Source organism: Tamandua tetradactyla, chromosome 6, assembly GCF_023851605.1.
Source record: "Tamandua tetradactyla isolate mTamTet1 chromosome 6, mTamTet1.pri, whole genome shotgun sequence".
NCBI classification, from domain to species: Eukaryota; Metazoa; Chordata; class Mammalia; order Pilosa; family Myrmecophagidae; genus Tamandua; species Tamandua tetradactyla.
This window is the reverse complement of record NC_135332.1, coordinates 90,050,778-90,077,886: the sequence shown is the minus strand read 5'-3', so window position 1 is coordinate 90,077,886 and position 27,109 is coordinate 90,050,778. Positions and strand designations below refer to the sequence as shown.

At 37.0% G+C, this 27,109-nt stretch overlaps 1 protein-coding gene across 7 annotated transcripts in view; it reads right to left on the bottom strand.

The window, feature by feature from the left end:
- The window catches only part of SPIDR (scaffold protein involved in DNA repair), a 757,458-nt gene that overhangs the window by 149,678 nt on the left and 580,671 nt on the right, over nucleotides 1–27,109 (bottom strand). For all 7 annotated transcript variants that reach the window (XM_077166724.1, XM_077166722.1, XM_077166723.1 and 4 more), the window contains 2 exons: nucleotides 18,177–18,372; nucleotides 16,283–16,536 (listed from right to left, as the gene is read on the bottom strand). In XM_077166724.1, the coding sequence (XP_077022839.1) occupies nucleotides 16,283–16,536; nucleotides 18,177–18,372 (450 nt within the window). The remainder of the gene's footprint in view (nucleotides 1–16,282; nucleotides 16,537–18,176; nucleotides 18,373–27,109) is intronic.

Sequence of the window (27,109 nt, the reverse complement as noted above, 5' to 3'; positions counted from 1 at the left end):
AACCAGAAACTACCATCAGCAAGAGGGCTGTATTTGAGACTAGGGTTAGCACTTGTCCTTCAGGAACCTGCCTTATCTGCTATGACTTGCAACACCAACTTTCTGGAGGACAAGAGTTTCTTCTATCCACTTTGGTCTCAGTAGGCTACTACGGGGATTTGTGCCACCATTTTCACAGTCTCCACCATTTTTATAGATAAGATTTACTGGCATTCTCGCTCTTCTTGCAGTTTTCGACTTTTCTAGAGCCCACAGGAAGATATATCCCCGAAGACCTTCAGTTCCTTCCTGTCCAAAGTCTGTGGTTTTCTCAGGTAGTCAGCATTCTATTATAATTTATTTGTTATACAAATAATAAATGTATAGATCCGAATAAGCTATTCCTGAAGTTTTCCAAATGTCTATTTATATGAGAAAGTATCAAGTGGATTTTGACATTTATTTCACTCTTCTTCCCGCCTTAAAACAAAGAAATACAGTCCAGTACAGTCTTCTCTTATTTTTCACTCCACAGTAGCACCCAGCACCTTCATTCAGATTTCACACCACAGAGAGGAAGGGTGATCATGTTCGTAAGAGAAATGAAGTGGTTGGCAGGACACTCATCTGCTGACTTCACACAGTAACCATGCAAAAGCCTTACAAAGATCTGGAAAAATCTTTGCCTGCCACATTCGACTGGATAACTCAACCTTTCTTTTTGTTTGATTCAAATCATGGACTCCCTCTTCTCAAGTAATTTAATTTTATTAAATGTTAAAAGCTATAGTTAAATCCTTTCATCATCTACCTGTGGCTCTGTAATCTTTTTCTTGACCTCCTTTGGTTCTGCATTAATTGTAATACTTGTTTTAAAAGCCTTAAACTATTACCACTTGGATTTTTTTTTATTAACATCCTCACTGGAGCATTGCCTGTATTTCTCCCTTGCCACCTTCCTAATGTCTATCCTCTTTGCCTTCTTCCCTGTTAGTTTACACTGACTGAACAATTATCTTTTATCTGATTAGAGCTGATTAAACTTGACTTCTGTCCTAAGGTAGAGCACCACTGCAGTTTCCAACTCATCAGCCTCCTTATCACTCTTCATACTAAAAGTGGTCAGCCCTGGGAAATAAGGGGTAACATAAGCCCCTAACACTTCCTCAGCTGCTCACTTGACCACTGCTTCTTCTGAAGAAGAAATCACGTTGTGTCCACTATGTAGAAATCAGATAAGTCACAGTCCTTTATTTATGGTTAAACAATAGAAGTGAAAGAGAAAAAAATCATGTACCAGCTTATTTATAAGGCAATGACATCATTATGCAATGTATCATATATGGTCATTATTCTCTTACATAACCAAATACCTGTTTAGATGCTCTTGTATATGTCACTAACCATTTGCATCTGTGCAAGTAAATTTGAAGGTTTGGAATGGCAGTTAACTTATAATAATGTTATAATAATAAAATAAGTTATAATACCACTGCCAGACAAAGTATTGGGAATAATCATGGTACTTGCTTGCATGTCATAGTGTCTCTTCTTGAAAGAAGGGTGTTCATACAAAGGACAGTTTTGAGGGTTGTACCAGTTTGGAGCAATTATGTACCCCAAAAAAGCTATGCCCTTTAATCTTCATTCAGTATTGCTGGGTGGGATCTTTTTTTTTGTTTCCATGGAAATGTGACCCACCCACACAATTGTGTGTGGTAACTTTTGATTAGATGGTTTCCATGGAGATGTGCTTCTACCCATTCAAGGTGGGGTTGCTTACTGGAGCCCTTTAAGAGGGAACCACTTTGGAAAAAGCTTTAGAGCCCACACAGTCAGAGATCTTTGGAGATGAGGAAGGAAAAAACCCTTAGGGGAAGCTTCATGAAACAAGAAGCCGGGAGAGAAAGCTAGCAGACTACATGTGCCCTTCCAGATGAGAGAGAAATCTTGAACTTCACTGCCCTTTCTTGAGCATAGGTAACCTCTTGTTGGTGGCTTAATTTGGACATTTTCACAGCCTTGCCTTAATTTGGACATTTTCATGGCCTTAGAACTTTAAACTTACAACTTAATAATTTCTCTTTTTAAAAACGCCATTCCACTTTTGGTTATATTGCATTCTGACAGCTTTTACAAACTAAAACAGGGGCTCTAATGGCTACCATGGTCTGTGGAGTGCAGGCTGGTATGGCTTTAGCCACTGAAGATTGTAGAGCCCAGAGATCAGCACAAAAAAGGGTGTGCTTCCCAAGACTGCCAACTGCCAGTTGTAGCCAGGCATCAGCTGAGAGACAGGGCAGGCATTCTACAAAGAGGTAAATGGGAAGGTAGGAGAGGGGTGGCAAAGGGTGGCAACTTGGTGAGCGTAGGAAGTCATGTCAGGTCAGATCTGACATTGCCACCTCTATGTTTCCTAAGCTGTGTGTGGCATACATGTTGTGGTCTTGTATGTGGTTGGCACCCCGAGTTTACTGGGCCTGTGTGCTCTGTCTCAGTTTTGTTCTCTCAGGAAAGCATATTCCAGAGCTGTAGTCTGGCTTATAGGAAACCTGTGATGTGACCAGGATGCTGCTCCAGATTGCAGATGCAGGTACAGGGCACAGGGGATAGAGATGAGCACATAGTCTTAAAGCCCTCCTGCCTCTTTTAGAAAGCAAAACTTTCTAGGGAACGGAGGTCAGGAACAGGAAAAAAAATTCCATGCCTTTTATACAGGGCTATCTTGAAATCATTCTCAATCCTGAAGGATAACACATGCTAGAAAATCACCATGTCCAGCTTAGCACAGAACTTAGTATGATGGCTCCACATGTCACATCAGATTATGAGTCTGGAAAATAACTCTTGCTATCTTCATTCTATTACAAAAATGTATTTTATAATAATTGTCTGTACTCAAATCACTAGACTGTTCTTTTCCTTTGGGTCCTTTGCTTCACTTCCATTACTGGCTTAATACATAAAAAAGAACATGGACATTTCATTGCTGTTCTCACATTATTCATAAACTCATCGAGGATATTATTCAAGGTATATAACCATAAATGACAATATTGATCAAATGATACAGGTTGGCATTAACAGTGTTTAAAAGAATATGAACTTTCAAATTATCTACAGCTCTGATTCTACTCTGAAACATCTGAAATTTCAATCAGATAATTGTAACTCAACACTAGACCAATAAAATGATAAAAGCATAGAAAGGATTAAAAGGGAAAAAATAAGGATTCATTTCCTGCAATCCAGATGGGGAGAAATGATAAATAAAAATGTAATACAGTGTCAACTATAATAAATGCCAAAGGATAGATACTTAACTGAAGTAACTTTAGGGACATATATAATAGGCACAATATTTATAGAAGATGCAATTATAAATGAAAATGATAACAACAGCAATTAACAATAATAAGAAACAAAATCCCTACTTGCAAGGAGTTTATGACCCATAAAAATCCCAGTTGGCTTTTTTGCAGAAATCGATAGGCTGATGCTATAGTTCATATGGATTTATAAAAGACCCAGAAGTCTTGAAATAATCTTGAAAAATAACAAGGTGGGAGGACTCACACTCCCCAATTTAAACACTAGTACAAAGTTACAGCAATCAAAACAGTAAGGTACTGCCATAAGGGCAGATATATGAGCCAACAGAATAAATTTGAGAGTCCAGAAACATACCCAATCTCTGGTCAATTGATTTTCGACAAGGGTGCAAGAAAATTCAAATGATGAAGAATAGGAGGTGCGAGAGTAGCTCAGTGATAGAATTCTCACCTGCCATGTGGTAGAGCGGGGTTCAATTCCCGGCCCATGCACTTACCAAACAAACAAAGAAACCAACAAGACAAACAAATGACAAAAAATTCAACAAATGTTGCTGCAGTTAACGGGATACTCTCATGGAAAAGGAATGAAATGTGATGCCACCATACAGCATACAAAAAAAAAAGATATGAAGAATAGCTTTTCAAGAAATAGTACTGGGGCACTGGATATCCATGCGTAAAAGAATGAAGTTGGAAACTTATCTCACACTACATAAAAATTAATTCATCACAGACCTAAATGTAAAACATACTTTAAAACTCTTAGATGAAAAAAGGAGAAAATCTTTGCAACTCCTAATTAGGCAATGGTTTCTTAGAATGCTACCAAAAGTACAAGTAACTGAAGAAAAAAAAATAGATAAATTGGACTTCATCAAAATTAAAATTTTTTCTGCCTCAAAGGACATCAAGAAAGTGAAAAGATAACAGACAATATGGGCAGTAATAGTTGCAAATCATGTATCTGATAAGGGGCTTGTCTCTAGAACATGTGAAGATTTTAAAAAATTCAACAAGAAAAAAAACAAATAATCCAATTAGTGAATGGGCAAAGAACTTGAATAGACATCTCCAAAGAAGATAGACCAACGGCAAATAAGCACACAAAAAGATGTTCATTTGCTATTAGGCAAATGCAAATCAAAACCAAAATAAAATATCTCGTCACCCCCACAGGATGGTTATTAATTAAAAAAAACACACAAAAAAGAAAATAACAAATGTTGAAGAGGATGTGGAAAAACTGGTATCCTGAGACACTGCTGGTGGGGATGTAAAATGGTGCAACTGCATGGAAAAAAGTTTGGCAGTTCCTTAAAAAATTAAATATGAAGAACACTGAATTACCATATGACCCAGAAATTTCAATCCTAAGTATATACCCAAGTGAACTGGAAACGAATGCACACACAAAAAACTTACTCACAGATGTTCATAGCAGTATTATTCATAGTAGTAAAAAGGTAGAAATGATCAAATGCCAATCAACTGATAGATGGATAAATAAAATATGTTATATATTCATAGACTGGAATGTTATTAGGCTATGAAAAGGAATGAAGCACTGATGCATGGCACAACATGGATGAACCTTGAAAACATTAAGTTTAGTGAAACAAGTCAGACACAAAAGGCCACATATATTGTATGATTCCACTTATAAGAAATGTCCAAAATAAGCAGAACAGAGACAGAAAGTTGATTAGTGGTTGTCAGTGACTGGAGGTAGGGTGGAGTAGTGATTGCTAATGACATATGGCTTCATTTTGGGGGAATGATGAAAATGTTTTAAAATTAGACAGTGGTGTACAGCTCTGTGAATAAAAAAAATTTTATACATTATTGCAGGTAAATTATATCTCCACAAAACTGTTTTTAAAAATAAAATGGTAAAAAGACAGGATCCCTCAGCTTCCCTTCAGTAAATTCCAATTTTAAATCTCTTTGTGTATTCATTTATGAACAGACAGAGGCATAATTCCATGGTTCTATTTTATTCTTAAAACTATGTCAGAATGTGAACAGGATAAATGTTAAATAATATAGTAAGTCTGGGTGTCAGTTAAAGAGGAGAGAGCCATGACCCTGGTATGTCTTCAGAACCACAAAAGGTTGGTTCAGAGAGGAAATAAGCAAATGTTAAGAGGTAGGCTATCGAGATTAAAGGGTTTATTCAAGATTCATGAACACAGAAATAACGATTAAGAGTTAGTTTTAATTTATTGCAAAAGCATACATAAGAAAAACTTAAGGGGTTACGGCATCATTAATAAGGATATATAAGAAATGCCTCACTCTTACAATCTCTTTCACATCACGATAAAAATATTCAAATTGTTAAAAAGCAACAAAATCAACTTTTCTACAACCGAAGAAGCAAAGAAACTTCAGAAATCAAGGATAACTGTCAAAAACAATCTTATGAAAATGTGGTGTTAAGCAGAGTACTGGGTATTGACTAATGATACCCAAAAAAGCATATTCAAGTCACAAGTCTGGTCCTGTGGGTGTGAACCTATTTACAAATAGGACCTATGAAGATTTTAGCAGTTAAGGGATGCCCAAACTAAATGAGGGCAGACCTTAATTCAACATGGCTTAAGTCCTCATAAACAAAGGAAAATTGACACAAAATGAAAAGCCATAAGGAACAGCCTGAAGCTGGGAGTCAACGTTATCTGGAAGAGAAAGAAGATGCCACCACCTGCATTGTCACGTGGCAGAAAAGCCAAGGAATTCCAAAGGTTGCTGGACAGCTAGAACATACTGACCCTGGGAGGAAACAAGCCTTCTAGTCTTTGAAACCATGGGCCAATGAATTCCTTTTCATAAGCTAACTTATTGTATGGTAATTGTAGTTAGGAAACTAAAACATTCCATAGACTCTGGGCCAATGTGATGGTACATAAAAGAAAAGCAGGAGAAAGGGCCCTGCTGAGTTTTCAGGGAGTGAATTGTAGTCTTACTTTTGGTGCTCTTTAACCATAGGCATGTACACAGAGAGAGAAATACCATGCCACAGCATCTCAAATACTCAGTAAAGGACAGGCAAGTCCAGTAGATCATCCAACTATTTAATAGGAAGAAAAGTAAAAGTTCATAAGCTGCAACCATTCAGGGAGGGCTGGTATATGGGAACCCCAGGCTGGAGGAGCAACATGCTGTGGCTAACGGCCTTCTTTTCTATAGGATGAATAAATTTAACATGCAGGAGATCTGAAAACGGTGTGTTGGGCTCTGAAGTGACTAGGCAGGGTACAGAGGATCTTCTGAATCACTTTTTGTTGTCTTTTAATGATTTATAAAACTTAAGTGTGCATTGGTTACAGACTTACAGCACTTTGTGAAACCTTGTTGAAACGATTTCCTTAATTGCCTGAGTTGAAAGAAGTCTGTAGAAGAACAATGACCAACAGACTCTCAAAGTTTATATTTCTGAAATCGCAAATATAGTTTGACAATATTTCACAGCTCAGAGAACACAAGCATTTGGACTGAATATGTCTGACCCAACACAGGACTGTTTGGCTTCAAATAAATTTCCTTCAGTTTCACAACTAGCACAAATAGGCTGTCTGCTGTGAGAAGATAAAACTTGTACTTATCTTAGAAAAGTGATACTGTTTGAGCTCTGTGAATAGATTGGGTTGAAAATCTATGATCATGGTGCTATTAGGTAAAGTGAGATAAAAATCTTATCACAGAATTTCATCAAGACTTATTTGACTTGGTGGGGTGGTAGAGGGGAATATTGTGGCAAAAGAGTCTACCTTAGGACAGTGACTTTACCCTTCCCACAGGTCTTAATTTCTTCTGACACGGTAATTTCTGGCACTTAACAGAAAATACCAAGTGATCAAAGTTGTCTTTAAGTTCATTGATAGTGTGAAGGATCTCTGGGGTAAAGTAGATTATATAGCAAGAGCTCAATAAAAGCCATCTTGAAAACCAAGGAACAGAGAAGATGAGACAGCAAATGAGTATGACTGCTGAATCATTATACTGGTATTTCTTTTAGTCTCCAATGTCTCAGAACAGTTAAAAAGAAAAAACCTAAAGTTGTGGAATTATAACCCATACCAAACTCTGAAGTTTTTTTGATAATCAATTGTTGCAATATGCTTCAAAATTTATTGCTTTTTTGTATATGTTATTTTTCACAATAGGAAAAAAAAAAGAGAACCAAGGAACAAGATTTAGAGGTGACTTCAGTTGCAGGGGCCACTGCTTGTGTAATTCTCCTTTTCTTTATCTGTACTGAAGAGTGTGGAAAAGATGAACTCATATGTTCTACAGTAGGTGACATAAAGTCACCAAGGATAAGGGAGTTAAAAGTAAAAGTTCAGATAGGAAAGAAACAATGTCACTACTCTTTTTTTTTTACATAACAATGTCACTACTCTTCGTCTTGTCTAACTTTAACAAAGAAAACTGTCTTATTATAAACAGATTCCATAGGATGGCTACCTTTCCATAACACATTTGTCTGTACTTTTCCCTTTTATAATTTGTGACATGCACCATTACAATCGCCATTTATTTTGTAAATAATAAAACAGTATTTGTTAAAAAAAAAAGAAAGGAATCTTTCCAACTAAGTATTCTAATATTGTTTTTTCTTATCTCATTGATAAAAATATTAATCGGTATATATAAAAAAGCATATAACACCTTTTCATATTTTATTAGCAAGCATATTGCTAAATGTTTCTCAAAGACAGATATTTTAATTTTTCTTTATATATATTTATTAGCAAAGAATTAATGGAGGTTTAAGGATAATTTAATTATATGTTATACTGACTTGTAAACTGTAGAGCTTCATCATTGTTTAGAAAATATTAATAATCATTCAGAAAATAAGACCTTCTTGTACCTAATAAACCTCAGAAGTTCTGTTCTCAAATATCCTCCTGCACCAAAGGCCAAACGCTATGGTCCTCTGTCCAAAAATCTGTTTCTGACACAATACAACTTTCACTTCTCCATGCTGTGGGACAACTAGACTGGAATCACCTGTAGTTTAAACAAAGCTTGGTTCTAATTAAAATTTCTCCCTTTTCTTGTGCCTCCAATACTTTCTACAAGCCTGCTGGGAATTCTTCATCTCATTGTTTTCTTTTTGTCCACCAGTGTGCATTTAATAACTTGTGTGCATGTAATAACTTCTTGGACCCCCTGTATCCTGAGTATGAGGACAATGCCCTCTGACTTCTGCCTCTTGGGTGCTGTTGAAATGTGTTGCGTACTATGCACATTTCACTACATTCCAGGGTCTGGACTTTTGTTTCCTTGTTTTTGAGGTTTATTTCTGTCTTTCTTTCAATCCACCATGAACATATTCTCATTTGATATGTCTTGGTGTGTGTTCCAAGATGTAAATCCAAAGCATTCATGATGCTAATCATTGACAGTAATTCTCCACACTTGTAGCTTCCAAATTTCTTCTCTTTGCTGCAAAAGTAAAACAAGTACCACTGAAGGAGTTAGAAGGACAACTTCAGATATATGCTATTTTTTATTCTTCATAGCAGCAATGACAAGGGGGCAATAGCACTGCCAGTTTCATCCGTACCTCATCACTCGGTCTCAGCTGTCCCCCTCATTGAACCATGTGGTTTGTGTAATGGGGTGTAGACATTCACTAACAATCTCACTGCCTAATGCTGTATATGTGTCATGAAAAAAGTAGAGCAAAACAACAACAAAAAAATTAGAAAAACCAATAACCAAATTTATTTAGGACAGGGTGCCCTGAATAGCTGAAAATATCCTGAGAAAGAAAAATGAAGTTGGAGGTCTCACACTACCTGACTTTAAGGCATATTATGAAGCTACAGTGGTCAAAACAGCATGGTACTGGCATAAAGATAAATATACTCACCAATGGAATCGAACAGAGTGTTCAGATATAGACCTTCTCACCTGTGGACAATTGATCTTTGATAAGGCAGTCAAGCCAACTCACCTGGGACAGAACAACCTTTCAATAAATGGTGCCTAGAGAACTGGATATCCACATGCAAAAGAATGAAGGAGGATCCATATTTCACACCTTATACAAAAATTAACTCAAAATGGATCAAAGATGTAAACATTAGAGCTAAGACCATAAAACTTTTAGAAGAAAAGGTAGGGAAATATCTTATAAAACTTATAATAGGAGGAGGTTTCCTAGATCTTACACCCAAAGCAAAAGCAACGAAAAGAGAAATAGATAAATAGGAAGTCCTCAAAATTAAACACTTTTGTGCATCAAAGAACTTTGTCAAGAAAGTTAAAAGGCAGGCTTCTCAGGAAGCTAAGTATAGAACTGCCATATGATCTGGTAATACCATTGCCAGGTATTCAGTGGACATGAGGGCAAGGATACAAATGGACGTCTGCACACCAATGTTTATAGCAGCATTATTTAAAATTGCTGGAAATATTTGGAAAGGACATATCAGATAAGGATCTAGTATCCAGAATATATAAAGAGATTGTTCAACTCCACAACACAAAGACAAACAACCCAATTACAAACTGGGCAAAAGACATGAACAGACACTTCTCAGAAAAGGAAATACAAATGGCTAAAAGGCACATGAAAAGATGTTCAACTTCTTTGGCTATTAGGGAAATGCAAACCAAAACCACAATGACATATCATCTCACACCCACCAGAATGGCCATTATAAAAAAAAACAAAACAGAAAACGACATGTGCTGGAGAGGTTGTGGAGAAAGAGGCACACTTATCTACTGTTGGTGGGAATGTAAAATGGTACAACCACTGTGGAAGGCAGTTTAGCGGTTCCTCAGGAAGCTAAGTATAGAACTGCCATATGATCTGGTAATACTATTGCCAGGTATTCAGTGGACATGAGGGCAAGGATACAAATGGACATCTGCACACGAATGTTTATAGCAGCATTATTTAAAATTGCCAAGAGATGGAAACAGCCTAAATATCCATCCACAAACGAGTGGCTAAACAAGCCATGGTACATACATACAATGGAATATTATGCAGCTGTAAGAAAGAATAAAGTTGTGAAGAATGTAACAATGTGGATGGAACTTGAGGACGTTATGCTGAGTGAGATTAGCCAGAAACAAAAGGACAAATACAGTATGGTCTCACTGATATGAACTAACATTAATGAGCGAACTGGAGAATTTCACTTAAGAACAGAGGTCATCAGGAGACAGAAATAGGGTAGAGATTGGATAACTGGAGCTGAAGGAAAACACATTGTGCCTCAGGACTGATTATAAAAATCCAGAAATGGATAGCACAATACTACCTGGTGGTAGCACAATAATGTAAGTACACTGAATGACGCTGAATGTGAAAATGATAGAGGGAGGAGGGCTGGGAGCACATATGAAACCAGAAGGAAAGACAGACGATAAAGACTGAGATGGTATAATCTAGAAATGCCTAGAGTGTACATGGAAACCATGAATAGGGCATGAGATTTTGTAGGTTTGTCCAGGTTAGTGTGATGTCCTGATAAATCCCAGAGTGATTTAAATGGTGAATAAAGAAGTATTTGCAAAGTCCCCTTGGGGGAATGGGGAGAAAAGGACGAAATTCAATTTCCCCATTTGGAGAATTCCTGATATTCTCACAAGCAGTGGAGACAACCAAATCAACAGCCCAAGCCCTCTATCTTGGGGCTTGCTCCTATGAAACTTATCCCTGTAAAAGAATAGGCTAAACCTACTTAAAATTAGGCCTAAGAGTCACCCTCAGAGAACCTCTTTTGTTGCTCAGATGTGGCCTCTCTTTCTCTCAACCAACACCACAGGCAAACTCACTGCCCTCTCCCTCTCTATGTGGGACATGACTCCCAGGGGTGTAAACCTCCCTGGCAATGTGGGACAGAAATCCTAGAATGAGCTGGGACTTAGCATCAAGGGATTGAGAAAATCTTCTTGACTAAAAGGGGGAAGAGAGAAATGAGCAAAACAAACTGTCAGTGGCTGAGAGATTTCAAACAGAGTCAAGAGGTTATACTGGAGGTTATTCTTACACATGATACAGATATCTCCCTTTTTATGGTGTATTAGAGTGTGTAGAGGGAAGTGCCTGAAACTGTAGAGCTGTGTTCCAGTAGCTCTGTTTCTTAAAGACAATTGTATAATGATATAGCTTTTGTAATGTGAGTGTGTGATTGTGAAAACCTTGTGTCTGATGCTTCTTTTATCTACGGTGTGGATAGATGAGTAAAAATATGGATAAAAAATCAACAAATAATAGGGGAAACAAAGGTTAAGATAAACTGAGTAAATTGAAATACTAGTGGTTAATGAAAGGGAGTGATAAGGGGTATGGCATGTACAAGTTTTTCTTCTTTTCTTTCTTTTGCTGGAAAGATGTAAATGTTCAAAAAAATGATCATGGTGATGAATACACAACTATGTGATGATATTGCAAACCACTGACTGTAACCATGTCAAGAATGTTTGCATGTCTGTTCGTTGTTTATAATAAATATATATATATATAAAAAAGAAAACAGGGGCTTAGATTGTAAGTTTTTATGGCAGATACATTTAGTCCAGAGTGGTAATTATTATTTTTGGATTTTGAGATGCTGCTGTATATATAACCTGGTATTTAGAGATAAGAATGAAGCCAATCAGATCGGGATTAAGGTAGATTAGGACACAGAGCTAAGGAAGACATTGTCTATATTTTAGAACCACATCTAGTCTTTGAGACTAAAGGAAGAAAGGTTTATTTGGTCTGGAACCTAAATTTTCTGTAGCACATAATCTAACTAACAAACCTGTCAGCATAGCTAATTTGAACAAACTGGAGCCCAGAGTAAGAATGAGGGTCTTTTATTCTGTATAGCTTAATGAAATGCCTGAATACATCCTAGAACATATTAAGCAGATAATCAAAAAGTATTGGCAAAGTTCCTTGAGGGATGGGAGAAAAAATATGGAACTATTGAACTTTACCATCAGGGAATCCCCTGATACTGTGTCAAACATTAAGGATGTCTAAATCAATAGGCCTAACCCTTGACCTTGAGGCTTATACTTGTGAAGCTTACATAGGTAGTGAAGAAGCTTAGACTACCTATAGGTATGCCTTAGAGTTACTTCTGGAAAACGTCTTTGGTTGCTGAGATGTGGCCTCAGTCTCTATAACCCAACTCTGCAAGTGAAATCATTGCCCTTTCCCCCATATGGGACATGACATCCAGGGGTGAAAGTCTCCCTGGCGACATGGGAGATGACTCCCAGGGATGAATCTGTCCCTGAACTGTGGGATCAACAATTCCATCCTGACCAAATAGGGGAAAAGAAGTATAATTAATAAAGTATCAGTGGCAGAGAGAGCTCAAATGGAGTTGAGAGGCTACTCTGAAGGTTGCTCTTAGGCAAAATTCAGTTAGACACTGCTATCTACCATAATCTGCCAAACCCCAACCAGGACCATTCTAGCCAATCCTACAAAATACCTAGGGCAATATATAAGATTTCATAAGGGTTTCATGTGCTAGAGTAACTTTCCAGAAACCTACAGGGTCCCTGGAGCAGATAAATCCTGAAACCTAGAGGGCCCAGCCTTTCCAGAACAACAGATAGTTCCATCTCCCTATCCCACATTAGTGACAGACCCTTCCAATTTGAAAAAGTTAGAATGGCCATAGCCCAAACACCCCTAAAGAGAGGGATAGAAAGATAAAAGGTGATGGTGGGGTTATACAGAGAAGATAAGATTTAACAAATGAATATGATTGCTGAATCATTAAACTGATATCTCTTTTAGTTTCCAGTATCTTAGAGCAGCTAGAAGTAAAAACCTAAAATTGTGGAATTGTAACTCATGTCAAACTCTGAAATATATTCTGTAACTAACTGTGGTGCTGTGCTTTGGGGATTTATTGCTTTTCTGTATATATGTTATTTTTCACAAAAAATGAAAGAAAAAAGTCAATTGTGGTGATAAAAAAAATATTTAAGCCTTCTAGTCTCCTATATCCTGGAGTAGCTCGGAGGAAAAATCTCAAAGGATCATATTTTGCCCATGACAAACTCTGGGATCTGTCCTGTAACTACTTGTTGAAGAGTGCTTTGAAAACTATTGCTTTTTTCATTTCTTTGCTTTGTATATATGGTATACTATTCAATCAAAAAACTAAAAAAAAAAAGAAAAACAAGAAAAAACAAACAAAACAATAACAACAAAAACCTAGGTCTAATCTATAACCACCTCAGACAATCCTATTTAAATTTACCACAGATTTAAACCCAAGTGTGCAGGACAGGCGTTAAGTTACAAGAAGTCAAAACCTTAAAGGTGACTTAATGGATCTCAAAACATGTATATTCCAATTAAAAGAAAAATATTTTTTTCCTCTAGAATTCTAAAAGAAATTTTTAGTTCTAAACTTTAAGGGGATTTTTTAAAATTCAGGGAATGAAAATAATGCCTCCTAAAACATTAGCCATGCAGAATCTCACTAACGGTTAAGAGTTACCCATAGTCAGTTGGGATAATATGTTTTTACTTATTTGTTATTGTTTTTGCCTTTTCTTGAGTTTTCCAGGTATTGGGTCCAGATTTTCTTATATGTGCCAAATGTTCCCCTTTTTTGAACAGAGGGTGGTTGCTTTCCTAAGTACTTTCTAGAGACTAAAAGAGTGATTAAGATGGTTTAGATCAGATTTATAATAACTCAAGGAAATGTCCTCTGCCCCTGGTCAGCCAGCAGCAAGCTAGCATTTCCCAAATATTTGACCTGTCCTAGATAAGGCAAGGAGCCAAGTGCTCAAGAGTATCTACACTGCCTAAAATGTACTTCCCAGTATGGGTATCTGGGCATTTCACTCTGGGACCTGGGCATGACAGTAAAGAAACTCAAAGCAAAGTTCTGTACACAGATTTTCAGAAAAGCAAATGATACAGTATGAGACATTATAAAACAGAAAAGTACAGTTGTCTGATTAACATTTTAGAACCTGCATAAAATCATTTTAAATGAGGTAAGTTAATATATCAAATAGAATTTCCCAGTCAAGGATGTGTTCACGGGTAACTGAAAAGCATAAAAACAAGAAGAGATTAAATCTAAATAGAAAAGAAGATGTCACTTTCATAACCTGTGTGAGCAAAGTATGTTAAACCATAGGTTTGTTTCTTGTTCATGGGTACCCATCTATAGTTATGTGTTCACTGCAGTAGCCACTAGCCACAGGCGAATACTTAAAGTAAATTAAAGTTAAATAAAATTTAGCTTCTTGGTTATTTGAAGAGCAACAGCCAAGGTAAGAGGTATCTATACTTTTGTTTTCTATTCTAATGTAAATAAATCTTTTGCTTTGAGGATAATTGAGCATTACAAGAAAGAAAACCTCAAAAGGTATGCCAAGACTCTGACATACATGTCCTTTTACAGAAAAAAACACAAGAAAATCTTCATACTTATAAAGCTCTGAATGATACAGCCACTCTGGAAAACAGTTTGGCAGTTTCTCGTCACACCAAATGTGCTTCCCGCTATATGGGACATGACATTCGGGGGTGAAAGTCTCCCTGGCAACGTGGGACATGAATCCCAGGGATGAGCCTTGTCCTGGCACAGTGGGATCAACAATGCCTTCCTGATCAAAAGTGGGAAAAGAATTATAACTAAATAAGGTATGCATATGATAGAACACTACGCAGCAATAAAAAGGATACACGAAAACAACTTAGCTGAATTTCCTGTGAATTACGTTGAGTGCAAAGAGCCAATCTCAGAAGTTTACATATTATATGATTCTGTTTAAATAACATTTTTGAAATGACAAAATCATGGAAATAGGGAAGAGATTAGTAGTTGCCAGGGGTTGGGGAGTTGTATGCATTTATAAAAGGGCAGCACAAATGAATCCTGTGTGGATGGGACTGGCTGCTGTTGTGACTGTGGTGGGAGATACATGATCCTACACACAGAGCAAAATTAAACCAAACGAAATACACAGAAGTGTACACACACAGAAGTGCACACACAGAAGTGTACACACACAGTGATCCCACTGTCCTGGCACAGTGGGATCAACAATGCCTTCCTGATCAAAAGTGGGAAAAGAATTATAACAAAATAAGGTATGCATATGATAGAACACTACGCAGCAATAAAAAGGATACACGAAAACAACTTAGCTGAATTTCCTGTGAATTACGTTGAGTGCAAAGAGCCAATCTCAGAAGTTTACATATTATATGATTCTCAGAAGTTTACATATTATATGATACACACACAGAAGTGCAAATAAATCTGGGGAAATATGAGTAAGACCAGTGGATTGTATCAACGTCCACATTTTGGTTATGATACTGTACTACGGTTTTGCAAAACTTCACCATTGACCAAAACATGGTATCTCTGTATTATTTCTTATAACTGAATATGAATCTACAATTACCTAAACAGAAACTTCAATTATATGCATGTGTGTGTGTGTCCAGGAACTCTGTATTTTCTTGCAATTTTTCTGTAAACTTAAAGCTTCTCTAAAAATAAAGTTTTTAAAATCAAATTTCCATTTTAAAAAAGTGTTCTGGGCTTAACTTAAGAAGTCTTGGTTCTCCTCTCTGACAGCCACAGATTTACCAACTCCCATTATTTAGGGTTTCAAGACATACAAAACTTGATTTTGTAGTGGTCTTTTTTAGGTATTGTTACTACATGTATTGGCTTTTCCAGAACAGTACCAATAGGTCTTATATTTTTATTACTTTCAATAACATGAAGCACTAAAGGTAAAAGTAAATGCAAAAGTCCAATGGAGGACTTTTTTATATAAATAAATTTGGCTAAATCCTGTCAGACCATATGTCCCAATATTTTGATGCAGGAAAAACAGCAACATATATATATGGTGAATCCAGCTAAGAAATTACTCCAGAAGGACCCTTCACTCTCTTGAGAACTTTAAGTTACTAGAGGCAAATATGCCTATGCCTGGTCACTCACCGAGCCGCGGGTGGGTTTCTGTGGGCCTGAAGAGCAGTGGGGTTGCCTCCCTGCCAACTCTGGGTGCCATCTTTATCAGGAAGAGTATACATTCTCTGCACCACCACTCGGATACGGACTCCTGACCATGGGCTGGCTCCTTGGCTTTCTACCACATCCAGTAGAGAGTCTCTCTGGAGAGTGTGGGCTGGGAAGTACCGCTTCATTTCCTTGTGTCCCTGGGTCCCCAGAGTAGTCTCACCACCACACAAAACCTGGCCAAGAGACAGAGAAACTAAGGATGGTATGCTGCATACCTGAGAGTAGCAGGCTCAGGCTACCCTCTGACAAAACTGCACTGCGCTAAAGGAATGATGAAGGCAGAAGCCTGTGACACATGCAGCACGGTCCTCTCCATCTGCTAGGCATCTGCCCTGCTGAGGAAGGGCACAGTGAATGACAATGGGATCAGAGATCATCTTGAGTCTTTGAAAATATCTAGAAATCCTCCGAACAAAATACCTTGCAGTCGTTTTTAAAAACTTTCTTTTTCTGATATAGCAATTCCAATAGGACAAACAAAAACAAAATAGGAGAAAAATTAGTGTTTAATAAAAATGAATCATTTTATTAAGTGCTTGCAATGTGTAAGCTGTGAGGCTATGCCCTTTATGTGCTTGTGTATTCTAACAACCTTACAGTAATGTTAACGATCATAATGAAACAACATAACTTCTAGAATAGTTAACTACTTCAGACACCTTTTGTTTTTACAGAGTGTGCTTTACATGGTGAACATATACACCCTCACAATTATCCCAAAAGGTAAATGAGGTCATTATCTTTATTCTACAAATGATAAAATTAAGACACCCAGTTGGATTAAGTATCTTACTCAAGTTCACCCAGCATGTAAACTAGGGTGTCTTCTAGAGGAATGACTCATTGTCACTACTGAGAGAGGAAAATGTATCTCATGAATTTGATATCACATAGTTGTTAAAGCAGTCATGTACTTTGGACCATACCTTAAATCTATTATAATTAAACTGATAAGTGCTAACCTTTGTGCATAAGCTCCTCCGAATATTTCTTTTCATTGTCAAAGGGAGGTTTTGTTTGATTATATATATATACACATGTATATATACAAAACAAAATGAAAGACCCTCCACTTTTCCTGTTTTTCTAATGTACCCACAAGCTGTTTTCCAGTCTTCTACCTGATGATCTCGAGATCCTTGATAACTGTGAGGCTGGAGCAGTAGGGGCTGCACGAGCACTGAGGGCAGCTCACTGAGCGAGCATCATGCCATTGCTCTTCAGCTGCAGTAGTCCCAGATTAGCCCTGGGAGACCATCATGTCTCAGGGTTCATAAAATGAAAAAAAAAAACCAAAAAACAAACAAACCAAAAAACCAATCACCAGGGGACTATTTCAAGCTTATACAGATCTTTTTATCCTAAGGGGCATAGATATCGTAGAAAAGAAAAACATGATTTCTGTTTTTAAGAAATAAAAGAAAGCTTAAACAAAAGTCTCAATTATAGGGTGGGCCATGGTGGCTCAGCAGGTAAGAGTGCTTGCCTGCCATGCCCGAGGACCCGGGTTCGATTCCCGGTGCCTGCCCATGTTAAAAAAAAAAAAAAAAAGTCTCAATTATAAGAACAGGGGAAATAAGAACATTCACATATTTTAGTGAATTAGAATAAAGATTAAAAGTATATGATTAGAAACAGGAAACACCATACAAACTAAATGCTGAACTGAAATATTTCTTCAGGTATAAAAATAAGTATGCTGTTTATTCAGAAGGGGACAAAAGGTAACATTCTCACTTATACTGAAGCCACTCCTTCTTCAGACACCAATATGATTACAAAGCATAAAACGTCTAAGCCAATGAACATTTACCTGACTTTTAGGTGAATTATCTGTTAGACCAGGAAATCTAAACATCTGGTGCAAAGTGATGATTCTTCTTGGAAGTGGCGTGTCCTGACAGTGCACTTCCTGAGTTAATTCGGAATCTTCTTTGGCACCAACTTTCTGACAAAAATAAGTATTCAGAATGACAGGGCAACTTCCATCTGGAATAATAAGTTTTTGCCTGGAAAAGAGGAAGAAATACAATGGTTTATTTACAATGCTGGTTTCCCCTCATCATCTTGCTAAATAAGGAATGCCCAAGAGCAGCAACTTCCCTGACATGGACAGTGGAGATGAAGTCAACCTACCGAGCCACAGGTGTCTTTACACTCTTAGAGTAACTGTCAAGGAGTCTGATTTTATTTTCCAAGCGAAAGTCTTTTGTCAGGAGAGGGAGGTATGGAAGAAAGGCTGTCTAAGCATCTGGGCTTCTGCCGGCAGCTCCCCAGAGTGTGTAGGCTATGGCCTTGGGACACCCTCAGGGAGATATACAGGAAGTATGCAAAGACTATCGACAGTCTGAGGTGCTCAGATAACAAATAAATTTTATAAACAAATGAAACCTTCAGGTATTTCAATGACCTCTAATCTTTCAGAGAACATGTCATTAAATGTCAAAGGAATGTCTACCATTGCTATCAAACTAAATACCTCACATTTAAGCAGAAAAGGTATGGGGATATGAGGAACAAAATTCTCCTGGTTCCCCACAAATATCTCCTCTGAGAAAACTCCTAAAGAAACTACTTCAGAAAAGGTAGTGTTGTTTAGCATGAGGAGGCGAGCAGAAGGTAGATCAACTGGTAACTGGAGCCAAGGAACAACATGGCAGTGAGTTCTCTGGTACTCACTTTGTCTCATAAATATTGTTTCTGAAGAAGCCAGCAACTTGGGAATGGCACTGGGTACACACATACACCAAAACGCTAGGGAAAGCCTGATCTCTCTAGCTAAAGAACCAGAAAAGCAAGACAGAAAACTTTAATAGAATAATGGCTCTAATCCACCCAAAGAGTGCAGAAAAAATTATGGTCCACTCCCACCCAAGACAGTAAAGTTGGGGAACCTAGACCTCTATTACTGCCAGCCTGTAATGAGGGACCCCACACAATACCTCTGTTGGGCAGAACAGGGAATTGGGACTTTCAATCCACAGGCTTGCAATGACAACCCCCTCCCCTACCTCTGCCCCATGGTGATAGTGGAAGCCAGATTGGGATACTGGACTACCACTTTCAACCGGCAGTAGGAACCAAGCACCCTCCCATTTGGGGTGGCTCCAGAAAGGCTAAGAGAGTCAGGAATTTCACCACTGCCGGGCAGTAACGAGGTATCCTTCGCTATGCCACCCAAGGTAGTTATCAGTGGAGGCCAAGTGAGGAGCTTCCACCCCTGTCCTGCCCTGTCCAACAGTAACATCAAGCCCATTCCCCTCTCTGGGGTGTCAGTGGAGGCTTAGTAGGGAACCTGGACTCCTCTGTCACTGGCAAGAAAAGGAGACTCCCTCACATCAGCTTACACCACCAGAGCGGTGTCAAGCATAGCCATTATCTATATAATAGGTTTAAATAAATTCCACAGTCTTATAAAATAATATTCAAGATGTCCAGTTTTCAATCTAAAACCATACATATACTAAAAACCAGTAGAAATCTCAATGTAAATGAAAAAGATGATTAACAGATGTCATTGTTGAGATGATACAGATGTTAGAACTATGTGACAAAGATTTTAGAAGAGCCATCATAACATGCTTCGATGATTAATTATAAAAGCATTTGAGAAAAATGAAAAAAAAGAACAGAAAGTCTCAGTATAGAAACAGATGTAAAAATGGAAAAAAAGTGAAAAATACAATAACCAAGTTATCTAAATCTGAAAAACAAAGGAAAAATGGACTGAAAAAAATAACGAACAGTTTCAGAACCTGTGGGAGGCATAAAGAAAAATGGAAAGAGTAAAAACATTGGTAAATACAACAGGTTTTACTACTCCTCTTGAGTTTTCTAAATTTTTGCAGGCTGAAACAAAACTTTTAACACTGATGTGGTTGTAAATGTATGTTGAGGAAATGTATAGGTCAACATATTAAAAATGGGGGGATGTAAAGGGATATACATTTCACACAAACTGGTAAAATGTTGAGAATAGTTTTATATATATGTATAAAACTTATTATATTATATATAAAGTTTTATTATATATATAATGCAAGGCCTAAAGCAATCACTAAACTAGTTATAAAAAGAGAAATATTTAGAAACAACATAATTTGAATTATTCTAGAATGGAAATGATTTGTAAGGAAATTCAGCTTGTTCCTTTATATCACATAAAATAACAAAATTATGGTCCTTCGGAAATACAAAGTCTGGCAAACCTTCTTAAACAAACACAAATAATTTTTAATTAGTATATACTTGTTTATGTACAAATGGTGCTCAGCTCTGAAAATACCTGATTCGTTCTATTTTCATGAACTACCTATTTGGTCCCAGCAACATGGTAGGGGACTAGGAATCCAGTCAGGGGAAGAAAGCTGTTGAGTGGACAGCTTCCTTGCTAAGGAAAGGGTGTGATGACATAATGACGCTCTGAGGAAGGGCCCTTTGACAGCTCCTGAGAGGCGCTGCTCATCGGGACAGGATTTCACGCAGGCTTCCCAGACACAGGTACCCATGGGGCAGGTGTGTGAAGGCAAAGGAGAGAAAGAATGAGAGCACAGGATTGAGGACGCTGCCTGTCAGGATCTGTCACATTGGATGCTTAGGCTACCACAAGGGAAAATCAACATGTTCAGTTTCCTTTATTAGCAGATGAAGGAAATCATAACTTTAAACATCAATATCTATAGTGTCAGTGTTACTTTTTTAGAGCAGGACCTCTCAATTTCTTTTGATATTGCAGTCCACTACTAATTGGTTTGGATTTAATATCTCTCTATGCTGCAGTATCTGATTTGTCACAAATGGTTATGTGATGTCCAAAAATCAAGCATGTGGAGCATGCGTGGACTGAGATTAACACATTCAATCAACTTTTCTGTAGACCAAATTGAAAAAAAATCTGAAAACCTAAGGTGTTAAGCCTCACTGGACAAAGTATATATACAATCAACAAAACTATTGACATAATCATAACGTTGGATTCATGCTGGTTCTTGCTTGTGAAGAAGCTTATGGATATTTATTTTGCAATGAGTTCTCAGGGTGATCTAAAGAAGTAGGTAGACACACAGCAAGACTGGCTAAATGTGGAAGAGTCACACATACAAATGACAAACACAAAACACTAGAAAGTGAAAGATTCTTTTGAAGAGTCCACATTTTAGGGTTTCTGGTAGAATATATATTTTAAACAGAGAATACTGTATGCTCAATAAAAATGACAATTTGCTAAAAAGTTTTCTGATTATATCTCAGAATCAGCTGCCCACATATAATACTTTGCTTTAAGAACCATTTAAACTTCTCATCTGACAATGTTATATATAGAACTCAAACAGGAAACAATTTAAGAGTGTTTTTTTAAGTGTCACTAGAGGGAAAAAATCTATGTGAAGTATCTTTTCATTTTCTATCGTTGTCAAAAGTGATAGCAATTCATCTTCAGGAAGTCTGAGGTTTGTGGTAGATGTTTATTTTATTTATTTCCCTATGAGTTATGCTTTTTCAAGTTGTTTCTTTGTTCAGCAAAAAATTAAATCATTCATACATTTTGGACTGAATACATAGATAAAAACACCACGACTGGCATGTATTACAAAGAAATAGTATGCACTCCAAACAGTGGCAAAGTGAATTTTACTTCTAAACAAGGTTTTTAGTTCATTTATTGTCTAGGAAGAATCTATGTAAATTTTTGGTAGGTGGCCAAGTTAGATATAGGGGTTAATGCAATAAAGGCAGATATAAAGAAAATCTTTTCTCTCTTCTCCTTCCTTCTTCTCTACCCTTTTTTAATGGCTAGGTATATAAAGGAAGTTAATTAATTCTTAACTTCTTAACAGTTGTCAGAAAAACACAATCTACATTTTATTTTTCTTTTCCCTGAAGACAACTTGGAATAAACCAGCTGATTTAGTTGATAATTTAGTCTGAAAGTACATACAATAACGACAAAATCCCTAAAAACCATATACCCAGTATTAAAGACCTGCGGTATATACTATATACTACCCTATCTCCTCCTCCAGGCCAGGGCCTCGCCACTGTGCACAGACAGCAGTGGGGCTATGGCAGGTGGTACCAAGTAACAGGCATGAGATTTTCGTTGGGTTGGTAATTTCTTGGGAGAAAACCTAGTTCAAAAACATTATCTCTACTTAGTATTGCAACATAGAAATAAGTTGTCAGATCTAATCTGGCTTTACAAAACTTACTAATATTTACAAAGTAAAACAGTATTTCTCAACTAAGATTATGTGTTAAAATCACTTTGAATATGAAGATGCCTGGATTTCTCTCTAGACTTAAGGAAAATAAATCAGAATCTTTGGGGTGGGGGATTACTTCAAAGAGCTTCTTTTCCATCCTTGCTTTTTTGGGTACCTACAGCACCAATTACATATACACTTATAGGGTATATGAATTAAAAAAGGAATGCCTTTGAAACATATAAACCAGATCTTATATACCTGAATCCCATGAGCTTCCAAGTTATAATCTGGGTACGGTATAAATTTAACCCAGGGGCTTGGAAGAAATGAAAGCCTGGAAGGGAGTGTCCAGGCACACCTGAGTTTAATGTGCAGCCCATGATATCTGAGAGGCAGGAGAGAAGAGGTCATGGTATGGGCTTTGGACCTTATAGATCTGGATTAAGACCTGGTTCTACCACTCACAAGCTACATGACTATGCACAAATTTAAGCTCTTTAAGCATCAGTTTCTATAAAATGGGAAAATTAATAGTAGCTAGCAGTGCTGCATAGTTATCTTGTAAGAATGAAGTGATGGAATTAATGTAGAGTTCTCAGAACAGTACTTCACACATGCATGTGCTCAGTGGGACAAATGGTCAGTGCTGCTGCTGCTATGGCTAAGATTATGATTATTACAAGAGTTAACACCTTCAGTCATTTCAAATTATTTATTGCCTATTATTTGGCCAAACTATTTGCTGTTACTTCCTTGAGGCCCATTTACTTTTTCCTCCTAAAGATTAATAAGAATGCTATGTCATTAGCAGCAAATATTACTTCTCCATTGCCCACACACTGTTCATTTGCAGCAATCCTTCTTTCCTATGACTACCAGCCAGTTAGACACTGCTAGGCTTACTACACTTGCCTTGAGTCTTACGTAGCCTGCCTGCTCAAATAACTTCACAGGGTAAGCATGATCAGTACAATTTTCAGAGGTTAGATGACATTAATTCCACACCACTGGTCCATGCCACTTCTGAAAAGAAATGCAATGGGCTGTAGACCCCAGCTGTTCTCCTTACAGGATGCCAGGCCACATTCTAGAGAATGGAGGTGACTCTCAATTTTACATTAACTCTGAAGGCAGCAATGCCTGGGACCTGACTGGAGGAGGCTCGCTAGCCAGCCTAGCGAGATGAAATTGGGCTAATAAGAGGTATGAATTTTGAACGGGGCTTGAAGAATTCTGTGTGTCCATCTGTCCATGATGATCAATTGCTGGGCAGTTCAACAAGTTGCAATGGAAGGACTTTAAATTTACTAGTGCATCTTGGTGACAAGATAACTTTTTGCCCATGTGTCTTTTCAAATATAAATTAACTAAAATTAAATAAAATATGACACATATAGAACATTTCACTCAACAATAGAACACATACTCCTGAATGCACATGGCTCATGCTCCAGGATAGACCATATCTCTTATTGAAACTTATTACAAGTCTCAATAAATTTTAAAATATTGAAATTGTACAGAGTATCTTCTCTGACCACAATGGAATGAAGCCAGAAATCAATAACAGAGGGAGAAATGAAAAATTCACAGATATGTTTAAATTAAACAACATATTCTTTAACAACCAATGGTTTAAAGACGAATCAGAAGAAAAATTAGGACATGTCCTGAGGTTAATAAAAATGAAAATACAACATACCAAAACCTATGGGATTTAGCAAAGGCAATGCTGAAAGGGAAATTTAAAGCTCTAAATGTGTACATTAATAAAGAAGAAAGATCTCAAACCAGAGACCTTTCCTTAGAACTGGAGGAAAAACTAAGCCCAGAGCAAGCAGAAGGAAGGAAATAAAGATCAGAGCAGAGATAAATGAAATAGAGAATAAAAAACAATAAAGGAGATGGAACTTCTAGGGAAGAAGGTGGAGTAGGGAGCACCAGGACTCAGTCCTTTCAGAAAAACAGCTATTAATCAGGCAGAAGCTGTCTGAAACAACTGTTCTGGAGCTCCAGGGGCAAGAATACCGTAAGGCATCCAGGGATGAGTACGAGAAACCACATGCATCTGATAAGGGTTTAATATCCAGAAATTTGAAGGAATTCTTCAACTCAACACCAAAAACAAAAAACCCACCAACAAACAAATAACCCAACTGAAAAAGAGGCAAAAGACCTGAATAGATATTTCTCCAAAGAAGATAACATATGGCCAAAAAGCAGATGAAAGATATCTGACATATTAGCCAATACAGAAATTCAAATCAAAACCACGAGAAACTAATTCATACCCATTAGAATGGTTACTTAAAAAAAAGGAAAATTACAAGTGTTGGAGAGGAATGAGAGAAACAGCAACACTTGCTCATTGCAAGAAACTTTCCTCAGAAAGTTAAGTATAGAACTACCATATGACTTGGCATCTCACTTCTAGGAATATACCCAAAAGGACTGGCAGTGAGGACTTGAAGAGACATTTGCACACTGATGCTTATTGTGACATTATTCACAATTGCCAAAAGGTGGAAGCAACACAAATGTTCATCAACTAATGAATGGATAAACAAAATATGGTATATACACACAATGGGATATTATTCATCTGAAAAAGGAATGAAGTCCTGATACATGCAACAATATGGATGAACCTTGAACACATCATGCAAAGTGGAACAGGACAGACAGAAAAGGATAAATATTGCATGATCTTACTGTTACGAAATAATTAGAATAAGTAAATCATAGACACAGAATCTAGGATATAGATTACTAGGTAATAGGGTGAGGGTAAGGAATAGGGGTTAAAAAATCAAATTAAATTAAAAAAAAAAGGCTTCTGAGCTGTATGCTGTATGAGCCACATTTCTAATTCTCCATGTGACTAGTGACCACCACACAGGATGGATGGGTATGGAAGGACCCTATCAATGCAGAAAGCTCTACTGGGCTGAGAATTTCACTTCTCAGGACCCACTGCAAATCACATTTAGTTACTCAGTATACTGTGTTTGACTGCTTTATTGAATGTGAAAGGGGATGCTAGGCCCACAGTGACTTCTAGGTAAGTATTAATACATGCATGGAGTTGTGTTGCTATTATGAACCCTTCAGCAGTCAGTGATAAGACAAGGCCAGTGGCTTTTGTCATGAATATTTAAAAGTAGCAAAAACCCTGCCCTTCTTTTAAGTCATTTAGAGAGTGGATGAACAACCTCTCCAACCCCCAATTCAGCTCCATTCTAAAAAACTGCAAATGATATATTTCAGGTTTCTTCTGGACATTTCTTTCTAAAAACACAAGGAGTTTAATTTTATAATATGCCAAGTCTTAGGAAATGCTTCTAAAATTAATTAAGAATTAAGATAACTTCAGAAATAAGTTTAAGGCTTATATTTCAATTTTTTCAACTTTTTATTTGTAAGATTTATCTTCTGTGTTCAGATGTGTTTCTTTTAGTTTCCTGCCCAAGTCAGACCAACATATGCAATAAATTGAGAAAAACACTGAAGCAGAAGGCTGGCATTTATAATTCTGTGTGCTTTAAAAAATATTCTTATTATGAATTTTATGCAATGCCCTACTTACCTGAATAAACACAGCACTGAGGAGCAGACCACATTTATATTGTTTATTTCTTATGAAAGTGAACAGCAAATAAATTAAAGATGAATTCATATAAGGATTGCAAATATGAGAATAAAATTTCTCTATAAACAAGAAGTCTGATTCTCTAGAAAAACATGTCTCTGGTGTGATCGTGTCCTCACTGAGGCACAGGGTCACTCTGATGGCAATGAGAAGAAACATATTTCTGGTAGTAACTGTACATTTCATTTTCAAAGAACAAATCCTGCACTGCCAGAACTTAGTAGACAATACAAAGAGGATGAATGATGTAGGAAAAGCATGGTTTGAATTCAGATAGACCTAGGTTTCACTCTAGCTCTGACACTTAACTATTTTATTTTGATCAAATTATCGCAATGTTTTCAACTTTAACTTTTTCTATCTTAAAGGGGGAATAATACCCACCTAATGGTGTTGCTATGAAATTAGACACATATAACAATAAATTCAAGTTAAACATACAGACACATGAACACAATGCTTGGCACATTCCACCTATTATTTAAAATTGTAGCTAATATTAATTAGATGTTGGCTATTTCCAGAATCTTTAGAGGTCAACTTATATTTTCCAATGCAAGATAGGATATCTTAGAAAAATTTTCTTTTCTCTGGGTTCACAGGAATATATCCATTCCTATACACAATTTGACAATTAAAGGACTTAAATGTTAATACCCTTCTACTCAACAAAGTCAGTGTTAAGAATCCATACTAACGAAATAACCAGCAATTTGGGGAAAAAACATTCGTGCACAAAGATATTCATCCCAATTTCATTCAGTATAGTGAAATTTGCAAACAACATAAATTTCTAAAGAAAAAAAGGAGAAAAATGCATCATTAAACAGCTATACAAATGATAACATTAAAATTCTAATTCAAAAAATATTTTTAAGGACATTGTGGGAA